Source organism: Manacus candei, unplaced genomic scaffold (genome assembly GCF_025592945.1).
Source record: "Manacus candei isolate 608988 ecotype Guabito, Panama unplaced genomic scaffold, ASM2559294v1 h1tg000027l, whole genome shotgun sequence".
In the NCBI taxonomy this organism is placed as follows: domain Eukaryota; kingdom Metazoa; phylum Chordata; class Aves; order Passeriformes; family Pipridae; genus Manacus; species Manacus candei.
The window spans coordinates 6,316,754-6,335,381 of NW_026138075.1; the positions used below are offsets into that span (position 1 = coordinate 6,316,754).

General features: G+C 40.6%; 1 protein-coding gene across 5 annotated transcripts in view; it reads left to right on the forward strand.

Annotated features, from left to right (window-relative positions):
- Window positions 1-18,628, forward strand: part of SEMA6A (semaphorin 6A) — a 117,764-nt gene that overhangs the window by 36,503 nt on the left and 62,633 nt on the right. For all 5 annotated transcript variants that reach the window (XM_051789344.1, XM_051789342.1, XM_051789339.1 and 2 more), the window contains exons 2-3: window positions 13,895-14,032; window positions 16,353-16,470. In XM_051789344.1, the coding sequence (XP_051645304.1) occupies window positions 13,933-14,032; window positions 16,353-16,470 (218 nt within the window). In that variant the 5' untranslated portion in view covers window positions 13,895-13,932. The remainder of the gene's footprint in view (window positions 1-13,894; window positions 14,033-16,352; window positions 16,471-18,628) is intronic.

The window sequence follows — 18,628 nt, forward strand, 5'->3', positions numbered from 1 at the left end:
CTGCCCTTGGGGAACACGCAAGAGGGCAACGCGCTTTGTTCCTGGCGGAGGGAAACAGTTATCCTTGGCAGGTATGGGGAAGAGAGGGTGCCTGGCTCTGTCAACTGAGAAAGAGCATGACAGTTGATCTGTCTCCATGATGGAAAAAGAAAGCATATGCCTGGTGGGCTCCAGGAGCAAGGAGCTTGCTCTCCATCTTTTTAATTGCCCAACTCCTGGGAGAAGGCAACCACATCTCTCTGTCCTGGTTTTACTGTTTAATACCTGCATTCAGAGTTTATCTGGATTGAGCTAAGATAAATTAAGTCACAAGTCAGCTTTATTAAAATATACATTAAAAGATATATTCCAAGTTTAGTCATCCTTTGACCATCGAATGCTGTTTTTTATTTATGGGAAGTACTAGCAATCTTCTTTAAACTGTCCAAAAAAGGAGGGAAGATACAATCTGTCCCCATGAGCTTGCAGCAGAAATAATGTTCTCAGCTTTTGGGGAACGTAAGGGTATGTGAATAAGGGGAGGAATCTGTTCTGGTTTAAGGAAAGCCAGATCTGTTCTTGCATGAGGAAAGCCAAGTCCTTTCATGAGAGAGAGACCCTATATGTAAGTGTCAGGAAGGGAAGAGATTGTGGGGAGCTCCATAGGGTTCAGAAAGGAAGCATACAAGCTTTCCTCACAGACTTTATCATGGAGGCATCAGAGTTTTCAGTTTCACAAATTTCTTCCATTCTTTATGAAAGCAGTTTTTCATGGAGCATTGTCAGTTTACAACTTCATCTTGCTGGTCATAGGTTTGTGTTGCCCCTCTTGTCCGTGTGCTTCTCCATGCAGATTCTGTGCAGGTTGTTTCTTCCTGCCTGGGACAGTAAGTAAGACTTTTAAGGATGCCAGTGAAAAAAGGTATGGTAATTTGTTGAGGGAAAAAAATTGCTTACTACCTCTACATGGAGGAGTGGTGTTGTGGTAGGCACCAGTATTCAAGGAGGTAAATTATGGATGAATTCCCACCTTTTTTCTCCAATACTTTAAATATGTGAGAACATACTCAATATTTATGTGTTGCAGTTTTTTAAACAAAATTTTCTTCAGCATGTTCTCAGACTGCCATGTCTTCCAGGGCTGGACATGCTTCTAACTTCACGTGCAGTAAGTAAAACTTACTGGTAAGTGAACTAAATAAAGGTCCTTCTCCTCTCTGAAATTTTTGTGAAAGCATAGAGAAGCTCTGGGCAGTTTATCTCATCAAAGTACCTCTACGGCTGGTGTCTAGGAAAAGCTATTGCTGACCACCCTGAGGTAATGCAGGTATCGGATACCAGGGTCCCTCAGAGCTTCCAGTAAAGATTTTGTAAGTTAAGTTCTTTCTTTCAAAGTTACATTTTTCCATCAGAAGAGGAGAAATGCCTGAAATTATGTTCTTCAGATCTCTTTCTTACAGCAAGTCACTGAGAGAAGTCTTCGAAAAAACCTGTATTTATTGAGCCACCACAGTACACTCTTCAGGCATTATTGGTTCTGTTGTTCAGGATATCAGAAATTATCAAGGTATATGGACATAGACACTGAAAATGGACTTTTTCACAAGCATATGTTGAAGATAGGGGCATTAATGTGTCAAGAATGTGTTTTACTTCAAGCTGATGTAGTGATGTTTACCATAGAAGAATAATTCTCTTTTGAATTGCTCACAGGAAAATTTTAACTAGAAGAAATAGTGTCGACCATGATCAAGACCATCTGATTTGCTTTCTCTAAGAAAGCAAAATTCAAACAAAAATAAGAATTTCTTCTTTTTAAAGATTAGGTATAACATTATATTTCACAGGAAATTTGGATGTGATTATTTCCATTTCCTAACATTAGACTTTGCCCAAAACCCATATAAAGTTAGCAGAATTTAACTGAGTCTTCATCAAAGTATGCATACTTCTATGAGGATGAAGCTATTAAATATATACAGTTCTCTGTAACCGGAAGGCTTATAAATAGGTAAAGCAGCAGCATCCGTGATTGTACAAGCTGTAGAGCAGTTACAGGTCTTTCTGAAGTCTGGTGGGAATCAGTGCTCCACAATCTAGCAGATGTCAGTGTCAGCATTTTCACTGGCATAAACAAAAACAAGCCAATACCCTTTATTTGTAACTGCTGTGTGACTGTGCTGCAAGCTGGAGACTCACTGCTCTGTGGTGCAGGGAAGCACAGTCTGTAAGACATTGTTCATACATGTGGGCAAGGCTTGACAGGGGGTTGCAGGATCGGAGTCCAGTTGAGAACATCACATCTTGATGTCTACCTGCATCTCTTCAGTCTTTTCTCTTGGGTTCAGCACAGTCCGTGCATGCAGCCTTAAGTTTCATTGAAGAATAATTTGATTTTCTGGACTAATGTCTTTTGTGCATTTTTTCCCTTCCAAATGCTGGCAGGAATTTGGGTGTTGGCTGTAGATCAGCTCCTGGCATCTTTATGTCCACATTATGAAGGCCAACCTAGAGTTAGAGGAAACTCTCTCTGCAGCATTTGATATAAATCACATAACCAGCAGAAGTGCAGAGTAAGAAATAACAGCAGCAGTTTGTCAGCTACGCAGTCTTCTTCCTGGTTCCTGCACAGGAATTTCTGTTCTGTCAGGCAAGCTCGGAAGGATTCTTTTGGGTTCAAAAACACCTGGCAGACTTGTTAAAAAACCTTAGCTGTCTGTGACTACCCGTCAAGCAGTTTGCTGAATTCACTTAGATGCAGTCAGCTAATGAATCACTTCTTTTCCTGTGTCACCCACCATTATGGAATGAAGCTGCAGGATGTGGGAGAGAAGAGGAGGAGGTTTGGGAATAAGTCTTTGGTTGTCTGAGAAAGCCTTAGTATTTTGATTGGAGTCACACTTTCTTCAATGAACCCCAGAGCAAGAGTCCTCCTGTCCTGATGCTGGTGGACATTATTTCATTGCTGGGATGATGTCTACATTCTGTTTATTGCACACAGAGTAGGTTTTTTCAATGCCATAAAATTATCTGGAATATTGGAAGTGATGTTTTCAGTTTCAGTCACTAGCTGTGTGCTGGTGCCGTGAAAATGATTTCTCTTCCTGTGTATCTCATTATTTGTAGTGGAAACCTGAATGCAGCCAATCATTCCTAAAATAGCCATAGGAAGCACAAGCAATATAGAAACATCTTTGTCTTGCTTCGGGGTTTTAAGCCGCATAGCTGAGCCTACCCTGGTGTGGGACGTGGAAACAGGCTGCTGTCTCGTCTGGGTGACAGTCTGGATTGTCCTTTGCAAAACCCTGCACGCAGTATTGAAAAGGCAGAAGTTATTTCCCTCAGAAGAAAAGAATGACTTTGCCTCGCTCTAGCAATGAGCCAGAGAACAGATTAGAGGCTTTTCCTGTCTGCAAGGAAGCTCATCTATCATGCCCCATTCAGGCAGTCATACTCAGTGGGTTCGTTCTCTCTTGCTACGCTGAACCTTTTTCTCCACAGCATGTCTAAAGAAGCAAAGCAAATAATAACAGAGCAACTGCTTTTGCAATTTGTACTACAGGCATTTGTCAATACTGCTTTGACTTCCTTTTCTGTGCTGCTCTAATTCCTTCATGCTGTGGTAAGAAGCAGGTGTGAACAAATGTGTAAGGATGCTTGTATTCTTCAGTATGTGGGTGAATGTGTGTCAGGAGAAGGGAGTAGTGTATTTCTGTGGTGCAGGGGCTCATCACTAACTGTAGTCTCTTTTCTTATTTTTTTCTGACCCACACCACCTCAATTTTAAGTTTGCCCATGCAATCACATCAGATACTTCATGTTTCCTCTCAATAATAGACCCTCAGTAATTAAAATTATCTTGCACTGTTCTATTAGTTACAGGAATTGTGATTTTTATATTCAAGGGTTAATTGATTATATCTGCATACAGAATTTTCCCTTAAAAGATACTGAATTACAGTAATTAATCTTGTGTCCAGGTTAACAGTATCGTTCGTCTTAGCACTATCCTAGAAACAGGATTTTTCTTAGGTATCTGTTGACTTCTTGCTAGACTTTCTGTCTTCTTCATAAATCCGAAGTGGTGGAATGAAGAGCAGAGTGAAAAATGTGTCATGTTGGCATATTGAGGTGATCTCTTTACTGAAAGGCAATCTTGAGGATAGGGTACTTTCTTGTATTAACTTGTCCATAAAGCTGTTTGGATTATATATGATGTAAAATTTGGAAATTTATTGGGCATGAATCTAGGCAGAGTAAAGCTCAGAGTCTGCCACTTGCATCTGGCAATTACTAGCAAGCTGCAGGAACTGGATTATGATAAACCTTGTGCTCATCTGAGAGGAAAAGCAAACTACATAGATTTTCTGTCTCAGAGTTAGATTTATTCTATTCCTTCCAGATTTCAAAAAATACCAGCAAAAAACCATTGAGCAATGAAGACTAATCATGAAAGATAGAGATCTGTGTAATTCCTCTAAAGTTTCAACAAGAGAACCTTTCCTTTGATATCTGAGCCTTTTAAATTTGGGTGGATGTCTATGATGGTATAGGCACATGTGAGTGGATGGTTGTCTGAGGGAGAGAGATTTCAGAAGTGGTGCTGAGAGACAATGTTCCTAGTTAACTTGATTGTTTTGTTAGTACTCAAAGTCTTTTTTTTCCCCCTATCTGTGTCTATCCACAACTATTTTAAAATTTTCCCTCAGGGACTGCATTTGTTTTGTGGACATTTTTAATTTCTGGACATTTTTCATTGTTGTAGTAGTAATCTGTTTCATGCTTTTCCCTCGTGCTTTTCTTAAAGGTGTAGAGAAATCTGACAAAACTAATTTCATAAAATAATTAGGGGCTAAAATTATAAATACATATTGAGAACTCTTTGCTTATCTGAATTTTTTTTTAAATCTGTCAGACAAACATAATTTACCTTGAAGAGTTTACCAGGTTTCCAGAAGGAAACGCCTTCCCCTTTTTTCTTTCTATTGTACTCAGATTGCCTGACTACAGTGTGTCTATGTGTCCTTGTGCTGAGCATCCTTCCCCAGAATATAATGCTGAGATTTGTCTTGAGTTTTCCTGCCATGACTGGACTATTTCAGTGTGGAACAAGTGGTGGACTCTCCAGAAGTGACTATCAGGGTAAAGTATTTTGGTATAGTATGTTGTCCACAGCTGGAATAATTAATACATAAATGATAATGTCTGTTCTTGAGCATTTGCGGTGTTACAATAGATTTCATTCACATTTTAGTGTAGATATGTAGTTTGACTTTGTGTCAAAACACTTCATAACAAAGTTGATTGGTGCCTTTTGAAAAAATACCTTGACAAAACTTGCTGTTTCACTCAAGGTAAATGAAGGCAGGTTAATGAGTCAATTTTTACATAAATGACTTTAGGGACAGAACTGACCAAATTGCACAACAGCTAAGCAGTGTGCTCTGACTAACAGCTGACTTAAACATGAAGGTCGCATTAAAGCATGGACACTTTAATTTCAAATGAATGGGACAAGAGTCCCGAAGAATACAGCCAGGGTTCATATTTAAGTGCTTGAATGTTTCTTGCATTAATAAAAAGCAAAGGAGAATATTTGTGATTACATTAAGCATTAAACAGAGTGATATTAAAATAATACAATCATTTAATGGTTTGGATTGGAAGGGACCTTAAAGATTGTCTCATTTCAACCCCCCTGCCATAGGCAGGGACAGCTTCCACTAGGTCAGGTTGCTCAAAGTCCCATCCGACCCGGTCTTGAACACTTGGGGTGGTGCATCCGCAATCACACTGGGTAACAGTTTGAAGCCATTCCCCCTTGTCCTATCACTGCATGTTGCAATGTTGTATAGATTCTAACTTTTTCTTCAGGGGTAACCTATGCCATTATATATCGATCCATTATGCTGATGTAAAAAGGCTGGAAAATAAGCTTTTCCTCCTGGATAGAGGGTGAAGAAGGGCTGCAATCCATATAAGTATGTACTAGCAGTGAAATGAAGCAAATGCTGAGTATCTGCGGGAAATGGAGTTGGCTGAGCTGTGAGAGTTGTTTGAAGATTACTACCTGATCCTAATGTTATGTTTACAAGCAGGCATGTGGCAGCTGAGACAATGTCCGCAGGGCTGTGTCAAACTTTTAATCGGTGACATTTGTAAATATATTTGTAAATATATTTGTGAAAATAGACTTTGTTTTTTACCTTTTTTGTCCAAAAGGAGAAGAAAACAAAGGGAGGGCACATTACAGCTTTGGGTCACCTGCAGCTACGTAATTTTAATTCCATCCATCAGATAAGGGAATTGAAGGTCAGTTGACTGGCACTGATATTTCCCAGGCAAAATGAGGGTTGGAGAGAGTAATGGTGTTGCTAGTAGTGTATCTGTTTTCTATTAAGAATGCTGAGATGAAACAGCAAAGTATGTATTAGAGATGGTGTTCTCTCCTGTCAAAAGGCTGTGATTGCTACATTTAGCTCTTAAATCAATTCAGAATCTTGACATAGTTTTGCGAAGTTCCGCAAATAATCAATAGACCTATTTTTATCTCTTAAATGAGTGAGGCTTTTAAAAATAATAAAGACATCTTTGTAATGACTGACCAAGCTGTTCCAGAGTTAGGTCTATTGCTCTGTATGATTGGGGGTGTTGAGTGAAAGAGGTTATTTAGGCATTGCTTTTGTTCCATTTTGCAGGTTTATAACCCCAAAATAAAATTGCAAATGTTTCTGGCAGTCCTCCTTCAGGCACAGATGGCTTTCCTCCCAGTTTTGGCAAGTCTGATTTCAGTATAAAACTGAGCAATTATTAGAAAGTGAAATATTGCATGATATAATACCACTACCAGCACTATCAGCATCATGACAAATGGAGCATTTGTTTTTCCGGTGCCATGTGAGAGAGCTAGGGCCACTGCATTACCCCTTTCTTTAAAACCTTACCTTTCTTTACTGTACTGGTGATGCACAGATAGATGCATCTTGCTAGAGCAGATGCTTTAGCGAGAACTGTGGCCATTTTCTCATTTGCGTTGGCTCTATATTTCAATGCAAATATCACTGAACAGGTGGCTGATGAGGCCCCCGTGGACTGTTTACTGTAAAGGTTACAACCAAAATCGATAGGCCTGAGATGCTTCTAATTCCATCTGGGAGATGTTCATCTTCCATCTGACAGTTCCCTCTCTGAACAGCAGCATCCTATTAACGCTGCAGTCATCAGGGATGTCTCACTCGGGTCAGCAGAAGGTTTTGTCTATTTAGGCCTCCATTTGTTCTTTACATTTTCCTTTTGCGCTGCACTGGATGGAGCAGCAATGTGGATCTTGACAGGACAGGTTGCCAGCATTAAGCATGCTGAGTTTTGCCTACTGACTTGACACCTGCTACTACCATTCGACAGGCCGAGGCTCATCACTGCTATCTGGGGGTTGTCCAAATCTTTTCAGTTTGTCACTTACTGAGGCAAGAGGTAGTGATGTTACATATCATAGCTGACATTACTGTGCGTGAGGTATGGCCTTGTAAAGATGCAAACGAGGGGAGAGGAAAGCTGGTATAGACTCAGGTTTGTACAAACCTGAACAAAATAAGCAAGTACCCTTGAAACTTGTGTGAAAATACTTTGTATTTTGGCTAAAATTTTATTTTAGACATGCACTTTTGCAAGTCTTTGTGGGAAAATCTGCATGGTCCATGTATCTGTGTTTCACCAAACTAGCAATGAAGTTTGTATTATTCTTTTTAATGAAGGTAGATGCTGTTGCTTACTATATGAGGCAAAATCACTCTCATTGGTGTCTTTCCCTTGGGCCTAATCGTCATGCCTGGCATGCAGCCCACAGCAGCTGGGCAATGAGTAAGCAGTACTGAATCCAATTAAGTGCTAGTAAAGCGTGTATAGCAGAGGGCACCCATGCAGTCCTCTTACAGTCAGTGAGAACTTTTTGATACACACCAAAGAGGAGAGAGAGTACACTTTATACACATAATTTAGGGTCAACAGTGTTGCCAGACAGGTGGGGGCTTCCCTTGGGCACTGCCTGTCTCTCCTCACCAGCGTTCAGGAGCAACCCCGTGTTATCATGAGATCTGAAGGGGAGTGCAGGTGATTACCCCAATGTGTTCATGTGCCAGCCTGTCTGGCATAAGGGCCAGCTACCTGGAGTGCTTAGAGTGCTTTTTTGGCCACGTGAAGTGAATGGCCAGCTGTAGAGACAACAGGAGCAGGGTAGGAGAGGAAAGACAAATGATGACTGCATCATCAGTCATAAAAAGATGTTGGAAGTTGGTAGTGAGGCATTAAGTCTCTGTGGCCACCTGCACTACCATTCAGGTGACTGAGCAGCAATCAGTAGAGAAAGTACAACACAGGCAAAAAAGCTGTCCATCCTAGGCAATGTCCTACCATGTGCCAATTCAGTTGTAATGTCTGGCACTCCATGCTGTGTCTTGCTGATAGCCACTTGTGTTTCAACTCTCTTGAGCTCACTGATCTACTGTTTGCTCACATCTGTCTGATCCCCTTGGCACCACTCGACGTGGGCATTTTTTATGATCCCTTCTGCTGCCTGGTGCAGCCATGCGAGGTGGCTGAGCAGCAGCTAACCCACCACCCAGACAGGCATAGACAAAGGACGCGCTTCTGAACAGCTCTGCTGTTCTGGCCTAACTTTCCTCATTCTCCAGAAGCTGCAGCCTTCAGGTTGTATTCCTCTCTTTTTGTTTTTGTTGTTGCATTATTCCTAATTCCTTCCTCTGATTTGTACAGAACTCTTGTCTTTCACTTTCTAGGAACTGTGAATTTAAAGGGGTAAATAGAACTAACGGTGTTTTCCACTCAGAGATTTCCAAAGGCTTTGCCAAAGGAGTTGAAGGATACTTGCCAGCATCTCATGGCAAATCAGTACCATAGCAGGAAGCAGCAGTCAGGTTGGCTGACTGGTTTCTGCACTCTGCCTTCAGCACAGCAAAGCATGTGCTGTATAGATCAATACATGCTTTTTTTGTGGGAGTAGATCTTGCTCTGTAAGTTTCTTTTGATGAGACACTTAAGTAGGACTTGGGTTCCTAAATCACTTATATGCCTTTAAAACTCTTACCACAGGAGAATCTCCAATTTTTTTACCTCTATTATGCAACTCAAATTGGTTTCTTCCCTGTTTTTTAATGGTACTTTTGTTTTTGCTGCATATGATTCTAAGGGCTGTTTGCTGAGTATTTCCAGGACCAGTGCACATAGGCTGCTGCTTTACCAGTCATATTTTCCTTATGTAAGAGTTCAGATTCATCTGGCTTTGCTTTTTAATTTCCTCACTATTTGGTTAAATGCTGTTCCTTCTTATTAGACTGTCCTTTTGAAGAATAAGTTAACTCTACATGTTTGTAGAAACAAAAGAGCTTGTTTAAGGCAGTCATGGACTTTTAGGGCTGATAGGGTTTCTGGTCCTGCTTCATGCATAACACAAACCATTAAATTTTATCTCGTAATTCTCACATTAAACTTCATAATTTGTGGATCAAAGTGCAGCTGCTGTGTATGAACAGAGCCAGTCATGGTGAAAAGAAGGTTTGTAAAAAGTGAATATAACAAGATCTGTCCATTACTGAGCAGGCTTACTATGCCATGGGAAAATTCTGACATGGTTGCATACTTTGATTTTGCTTGGAGTTAAGCTGGGATTAGCTGAACATACAGTGAGGCCAAAGCAACAACATGGGAGATTTTCTAATATGGAAGAAGTGTGTCATTGCTGTTGCTGTTAAATTTGATCTCAAGATCAAATCTGGCCTTACACTTTTATGGAGTTTACCAGGAAGTTCGCTCTTCCATTTAGATTTTTCGTTGGATTTGTATAACCATTCTGGAACTTAAAAGCCATAGATAAAATAACCTGGTTACTGCAGTATTAAGGCAGAAGCCACGTAATGAATTCCTTGGCCAAACAGCTATTCTATGTGTACTTCCACCCAGACTGTTGTAAATGCTAAAAATATCAGGCAGCAAAAAGCAGAGTTTATCATGATGGCTTCTTGTTGGCTTGGATAGCCATGGATAGCCATAGTGGAAAGCACTTGGCACAGAAATGTCAGACTTTTCTACATGTTTTGAAATGATCATTGCTTTCTTAGCTTCAGAAACTCCTTCATGCCAACAGCATGAATTTTACAAAATTGAATGACCCTAAATCCAGCATTTATATGTGGACGATAAATGGATATGAATATGTATATGTATACATAGACTCTGAATAAATAAAAATAGTAGTAATAGCAACTTATTGCACTAGTATCAAAACATCCTACTTAGAAGTGGTTCATCTTTGGGCTGAAGTGTACAAAAAGAGAAACCTTTGATTTCTATATACACTGTGATCATATGGTTTATTTATAATTAACTATAATATGAAAAAAAGGAGGGAAGCACAGAAGTAGCCAAAACAAAATGTCTTATATAAGTATTTGAAGCCATCAGCTTCAGAAAGAAGAACAGAGCACCAGCACCAAAGCATAAAGTTGTATTTGCATTGGTTGTAGGAATGCAAAAAGCAGCTTATTTGTGGTTTTTTTGAACCTTGGAAGAAATCCGATCTACTCTGCCAACTCAATGGCTACAAGTCATTGCATTAGACATAGATTATAAAATATGCCCTTTAACATTTGCATGGCTGTATTTTGATAGCATGCTTGGTCACAGAAGACCACCATAAAAAACTCACTCTTCTTGTCACCACTAGCTTCTTTCAAGAAGAGTAATAACCATGTTAGAACATTACTGGTAGTAATGTTCTGAACAGGGAGAACTGGAGTTCTCAGAGCCAGTTCTCTCTCATCCAGTATGGCTTAATGCAGGCCAGACTGAACTGCAGTTCAGATCTCTCCATGGAAGGTGGAGAGTTCTCCATTGATGTTTGCAAAACTTTAATTTGGAGACAGTGCCTGTACTTGCTTTGCATCACTGCCTGACTGCTCGTGCTTCATCAGACACTGTGTTCACTTTTGATTAGAAAGTAGTTGCAGCGCAGTTGCAAGTGAGAACATTTACATCACTCCCAGGGGCCCAACCAGAGGGAGAATTGTACCAAAAATAAGTGTGACCTTCTCGAATCAGCACTTTTCTGAAATTCCACTGAGCCAGTATGGCTTGTTCCACCATCGTAAGAACTGCAAAAGTAACAATATGTTTGAATAATTATCTCTGAGTGAAAAGCTGCCTTTAGGTGCAACTTGAATCCTCCTCCTCAGTGTTAATTTATTGGCACAGGCATTGATAAATATGTGTCATCTACTCGAATCATTAACAGATCAAAGTAGACATTTTGCATGTACTTCGTGTGAATTGGAACAATTATGTTGGCACTAGAGCAACAGAGAATTATGGTTTTTTTCTCTCTTCTCCCTCTTTTCTTGCCCAGAAAAATCCCCTTAAGAATGACAGAGAATTTCATATGCTTAAAAACCTACAAAGTTATGTCAGTTCATTTACCAGGTAAAAGAAAACAGATCTGGCCCAATAGCATGCACATGAAATCACAAAGTAAGTGTGCTGGGCACTGTTCATTTTCCTGGAAGCTGTCTCCCATACATATTTACATAGAGCAGTACACATGTCTGAATGAGAAGTAGGGAGTGATGGTGCAGACTCACCCATGGGAAAAGTTTTTCAAGCTCTAAAGGGGGGTGGCAGAGTTATGTCTGCAATACTGTGATGCTTTCCTCACAGCATACACATTGTTAGATAGTGGATCATGTGCTGATAGAGAGTAACAGAAGGCAACTATTCTTATGCTCCAGTCTCATTGCGGGCCAAGCAGTTTGAATTGTCAGCCTGCAGACTAATACTGTACATAAATACAGTTTAAGTGGAAGATGTGGATTGCTTGATAAGTTCTTCCCATTAAACAGTTGTTCCTCATGTGCATTTCAGAAAAGATTTCTGCATTGGATTGTAGGAATTTCAAGGAGAAAAGAATTTCAATCTATTTATGTGTTAAGGTAGTTCGTTTTGTCACTTTGCAGTGTGCTTATAGGGACAAAATGTTTTGAGCAGCAAAGTGACATTTTGAAACATTATATAGAGTTAAAGGAATAAACCCCTTTAATGTGTATATCTTACTTTTAATTAACACTTCTTGAGGGAAACTGTGTTTCCAAGCGTGCTATTTACTTGCTGCTTATTTCTACTTTGGGCATTCCTAAGGGCCCCAAATGACAACAAATCGAAAGAAACAGTTCCTACCCCAGAGAGCTAGCAGTCAAGAGAAAATGTAAGAGGTGACTAAAGAGACAAATGGAGGAATCAGGTAGAGAAAGGTGTTTCCAGGCAGACATAGCTGTGTCAGTAATCATACACATCTATTGGCCTAACCAGTGCTAGATTGAAATAGTTCTCTTGGGGCTTGTATGTACTATCTTCTAGTATGCATTTTCCTATAAGGTATAATAGACAGACAGTGTCTGCATTGTGTCGCATTTATTCTTGCTATTTTTATCCTTTGCTATCCATCTGACACTTTGTTCAGTTAAGATGTCAGTCATTGCCTTACATTTTTTTTCCCAGTCTCAGTCTAACTCTGTCTCTCAGTTACTTTGTTAATAGAAATAGAGAATCAGCCAGATTTCCAATTTGTGTGTTGAAATAATAATAGGCTAACACAGGGTATAATAAATCATTAGTCCTTATGGACTCTACCACCCTGCAACAGAGCCCCTGTTCCAATCCATTTATAGGAACTGAAATTTTATTTGAAAGCAAATATCTGATGAGGCAAATTAATTATTTTGACATTTTTCAATTGGTTAAAAAATAGGAATCAGCCGTATCTGTGAAATTACAAATGACAATCCAACACTCAAGACTTGTTAATGGTTTTTTTGGCATCAGCAAAGGAGATGTAGGTATCTAATATTAAATAGTGTTGCAGAAGGGCAAGTTAGCACTTTGTTTGCCAAATTAAGTTTCAAAGACTATGTAGGTTATGAAGTTTGACTTTCTGCCCATAAATCTTGAATGACTGACAGACTACTGTAAAATAGCTTTGTTCAAAAGGAATCTTTGGCAGGCAGCATCAAAGGTTTGAAACTGTGGAAGGGATGAAAAGAAAACCCCACTTTTGCACTGATTTCTCCTGCAGATCAATGTCTCTGTGAAATTTGCCTGGGAATTATGAACTATTTACTGTATTATGTGCTGTTTTCTTTCACTGTATCCAAAGGCCCCGGTGGTTCCTTTTATCTTCAAGATTTAGGGATACTTTTGTACATGAAATGTGAATGAATGAATGCATCAGTGGAACACAGGGGAAAAAATGCTGGGTTTGGACGGTTCTTTTCTCCCTTATTTTATCACAAATTGCGGTATTGGTTTTGCAGCACCTAAATTTATGGGTACATATTTTTATAGTAAAACCCAATGACATGTTCTGCATGCTCCATCAAGTTCTCTCAGTGACTTGATTCACAGCTCTGCAGGGTATGAATGAGTCCCATAGTATAACCCTTAATCTCCTTTTAACCAGAATAATGTAGTGTGGGGGTTTTTGTTTATGGTGTGTGTCATCATGTCATCATCCAATTTTGTAAACCAAAGGGGGAAATAAAATATTTCTTGGAAAACTCTTGTCAGCTGTTGATCAGTGCAGGGGATGAAGTGTTTTTGTTGCATATAAGCAGCAGAGGTAGCAAATTCTTTGCAATACATGGGTACTTTAGTCTATCCTTGAGTAAGATGTGGCACTCCTAGGGCATGGGCTAAAGAAGAACTGACCTAGTAGGGCTGTTTCCACTTAGAAACACAACATGCATCCTCAAGTACAATGAGAGGCTTGAGGAGAGGAAAAGCTCCCTCTACTTTTCATTGACTCTTTAAAACTGATTCAACAGAAGGTGCATAAATTCTTGTTTGTCTTCCACAGGGTGAAGTGAAGAAGTGGAGCCTCACAGCTGAACTACTATGAGGTCAGAAGCCTTGCTGCTATATTTCATACTGCTACACTTTGCTGGGGCTGGTTTCCCAGAAGATTCTGAGCCTATCAGTATTTCGCATGGCAACTGTAAGTATAATGGGACAGAGAACTTCATATAATACTGATCAGGGGACTTCAACATTATTTTATCACAGTTGCAGTGAATAAAGCTGTTTTTCTTGATTTCTGCCAGATTTAAATTCTCAGATACTAATATAGGAACATGATCTTTCGCGTGGTCTTATTGTTTGTTGATCTAATACAAATAATTGAACTTACTTCATTAAGTTCTGCTTGAGCATTAGGCATTTTTTTCTAAGCTAGAAATGTAGCTAAAAACCAAATCAAGACAAAGTATCTCCTTCACAGGATCTCCCTCCTTTCTTACCAGCAGAGGTTCACAAACTCTCCAAAACATAGGGTAACACCAACAGCTGCAAGTCATATTGAGATTTGTTGGCTAAACAGGTGGAGAACTTTCTGTGCATTTCACAGAATTTCACATTGCACATCAGGCCTAGCTTAACTGATTCCCAAGGTTTCATATGTTTTAAAGAAAGTCTTTAGGATCTGGGCCTCTAAAAGTATCCTGGAGAGTAGCAACTCAACCAAGAGCAGGCTTGTGTTTAGGCCTAAGTTTGGTCAGGAATTTGACTTTAAAGTGAATCTTGATTGTCCATGTTTACTGTACTCAGGGATGGCCTTGGCACCCATAAACTTGTGTGACACCAACTGAAAGACAAGACTCCAGGGCACACCTGATGTTCTGCAAATGCTAATAGACATCTAGGACAGAAGAACAGGGAAGAACTGCTCTCAAGCAAGCCCCACTGAAACCCCTAGTGTCTAGACTGACCACTGGGGCTTCAGCACCAACATTTTCTCACTCCAGAAGGGTGGTGCTAATCATTCATGCTAACTTACAAATAGCTGGCCTTGATCCTTGGAGAAATGGAACGTGGGATAACTTTGTCCTCTGCAGCATGGCATGCTGAGGTGCACATGAACATACAGGCCCCCTGCTCATGCTAGATCCCTGAGTTACAGAGGAAACATTACTGGATAGAAAACAGCCTGACAGTTAATCTTGGCATTTTGCATGTAGGACATGCTCAGAAGAATTAAGCTTCTGAACATAAATCCTGCCTGGTGTTTTACTTTGTTTCTTCAGGAGTTCTCAGCATCTGGTTTGCAGAGAAGTTCCTGTTTCTGTCCAGTTTTATCACAGGCTTTCTGACACATGGCACTTCCAGGTATTTAGCTGAAGCCATGCTGTGAATCAATATTTTGACCAAGCTTAACAGGTGGAATACTTTTAGAAGACAATAGAGGAGAACACTAAAGCAGTGGGTGAGTTTCTGAAGAAATAGACTTCCTCAAACGTATGCAGGTTTTTGGGAGAGCATATTTATGGGAAAAAGGCTCAGGCATAGCTAGGTGGTAGTCAGCTCTATATAACACACACAGCAGTTCTGCACTGATGATGATGCTTGTCAGAGGACTATCCTCCTTTCTTTTGTCATTTTATTTACTTAATTAGCTCCCTGGTTTGTGCATGTAGATGTCATGATGATGTATACATATAGGTCTAACTGTAAAGTGGCCGCTGTTGTTATAGGTTGTACACACCGATCATCTGGAGAGCAATGGCACACTCTGTGTATGACGAATACTCATGAAAAAATATCATGGGAATAGTCCATAAATGCTCTTGTTGACTGATAGAGTGAGGGGGAAAGCTGACTCGTTGATAGCATAAGCTCAGTATAGGCCTTCCAGTCAGTATTCAAGTTGTCTACTTGCCAGACGAACTGGCGTATCAGACTGGTTGCCAGAATAATAAGCAATGACTTTCACTTCATAAAACTCAAGTGGTGAATTCTCACTGTTTCTCAGAAATCCCTGCAGCTGTTGTATGATGGCAGTCCAGTCCTGTAGAAAACCCAGGGAACTGGCAGTCTGAACCAAGGAGAGCCAAGTCTTTTGCTTTAGCCAGTACCAGTCCAGTCATTGTGGTGATTGATGGGCCACTGTGGAACAGCTTTGTCCTGCTAGTCACTCTTTGGCAGCCAGGAGCAAGCATTTGAGCTCTGCAAGCAGTGAAAGAAAAACTGTGAGAGAGTGCCATTACCTGTGTGCCAAGAGCTCCAGAACAGCTTTATCCTTAAACAAAATTCACAGTTTTTGTCTTCTACAAAGGTGATGACTTTTTCCTTTGCAGCTGCAGAGACTGTAACCTTGAAGAACTCTCCAGCTCCCTATGCTCTTGCCTTCCAACCCCAGGCTGTGTTTCCAGAACAGAACAGAAGCCATACATTTCTCCTATAGCTGGGCCCCATAACCCATGTTAGCACATTTCAGTTTGTTATCCTCTTTTGACCCTGTTGACTTTTTTTCCTTCCTACAGATACAAGACAGTATCCGGTGTTTGTGGGTCACAAACCAGGGCGGAACACCACACAGAGGCACCGGCTGGACATCCAGCTTGTCATGGTCATGAACAGGACCCTCTACGTTGCTGCTAGGTCAGTAGTCTCCTGCTTTGATGCCCCACTCTTACTGCTTTAAGAGGAGGAAGGAGAAGACGAGGAATGTTCTGAGTTCTCTGATGGACACGTTATTTTTAGGATTTTCTTACACTCAGACAGAGCTTTGCAAGTAATTAGTAAAACAGATTGGCAACCTTGTCAGTTGGTCTGCTAAAGTTCAGCTTTGTGACGAGCTACACCTGTGTTTCAAGACTACAGACTTCTGCCTCCCCTTAAGTCCTGCAACAGGGAAGATGCCAGAGAAATTTCTTACTCCCATGGAGGAGCAAGTCTGTCCTCATCCTTTTATTTTGCTTGTGCTCACCAATAATGATAATTTTAGAGAATGATTTTGCTGGTGCACAAATGCACTTTTTGATTAGTCTTATTAAATGTAATTTTGCTGGTTTAGGCATGATTTTTTGTCTTAAGACAAAAAAAAAAGAAGCAAACATGCTTCTGCAAGGTTAACTGAATTGAGTGTCTGGATTTTTTTTGAAAGCTATACTGTGCAGACACAAGCACGTCTTATTATAAAAATTGCATATAGAGCCACTCATTCAGTTTGCAAAGCTCAGCTTGGCACTATCAGCCTCAGTGGAGGAGCTACACCCATTATACAGCTGCCAACCTGGCACAGATCAGATATTAACACTTCATTTCCCTGCCTGATGTTAGCAAAGGGGATTTTAGAGTGGGAATTACACAAGGGATGCAGAATGAGTGCAAGAGGGGTCCAGAGTAGCAAGGGTGGTTAGTCCAGAGCTCTTGGACCCAGATCCTGTTAGAGACCTCCCTGCAAGCTGCCTCTCCAGTAGCAGCTCGTTTCCTGCCTGTTTTCTGGTCCTCTGTTGGAGAAATACATACCCTTCTGCATGTGCCACAGAGAGCCAGGCGGTTGCTGCAGATGGGAGAAGCGACGGGTGGGATGGCTAGGAGGTGAGAGGGAACAGCTGCTGAACAGGCAGCCTCTCACCACCAGCCCTGTCCTCAAAGCCCTTGGCAGCCTCCAGGAGCTGCCTGGCTTTCTTCTCAAGCAGCCACTCCCCATCTTCTGGGTGGTCGGATGCATCTTGTGGGGGAGATCTGCCTGTGGATCTCCATCCAGCACCAAGTAATTAGTTGTTACACCAGTACAGTCACTGAGTGACATTTTTAGAGTCATGTCCCTGGCTGCTAGAAGAATACACTTCTAACTGTTGCCCTACTCAGCCATTGCAGCTGCACGGCCTAACTGCAGTTTCGTCAGGCTTCTTTCATATGCCACTTTGCACAGGGTCTGGGTGGCAGAGCTCAGCGTTCTCACTCGCGCCAAACATTCTCATCGAGCCCAGGCAAAGAGCAAGTATCCTTGCAGAGGAGCTATGGTGGTGTTGGTTATAGGGCACAAGGAGAGGACAGCCCTGCACCAAGTGGCAAAGCCTTGTGCTTTACCAGAACTCAGAGACAGTATTTTTGCTGCATTTAGTGTCATTATTGAGTGTGACAGGGAAGAGGGCTAAAGAGATTTGAAAGGTGGTGTCAGGATTTCCTTCTTTTCATGGCTGAGCTCCCTTTGCTCTCCTTATTTGTTTCCCTTTGAGTTAGAAAATCATTTGCAGTGAGATGGTAGTAAATCTGCTTTGTGGATTTTACTTTGCTGTTTCATAGTTTATTCCCAGACTGAGATTGACACAATTAGAGTGTTGCAGTGCCCAAGCAACTGGCATTATAATGGGAAAACCCAGATAAACAGTTTTGGGATATGAAACCACTGCGTGCACAAATTATATAAAGAATGCTAATATTTGGGGGACAGCATGTGTACTAGTATATGAATATGCATTTTTTGTATTTGTATAAAAAAACTTGCTACAATGAGGTTCTTATATACTACTAGGGTCTTGTGACCTACAAAAAAGAATAAAGACCTTGTCTGTTTTGTGCTTATACAAGCATGTAAAAAAATCTTCTTACAATTCTTTTCCTTGGTAACTCAAAAACCCTTTGACGTATTCTTTTCCCCATCTGTGTGTAACTGAATAAGGTCCCTCTTGAGCTGAGAAGTATATGCAATACAAGTTAAAATTCGAAGGTCATTTTTATCTTTAAGTAATAAAATTCAGAAAATTAGTCATCCTTCAGTATCTAGTGTGATTCAAAGTTTGTAATTCAA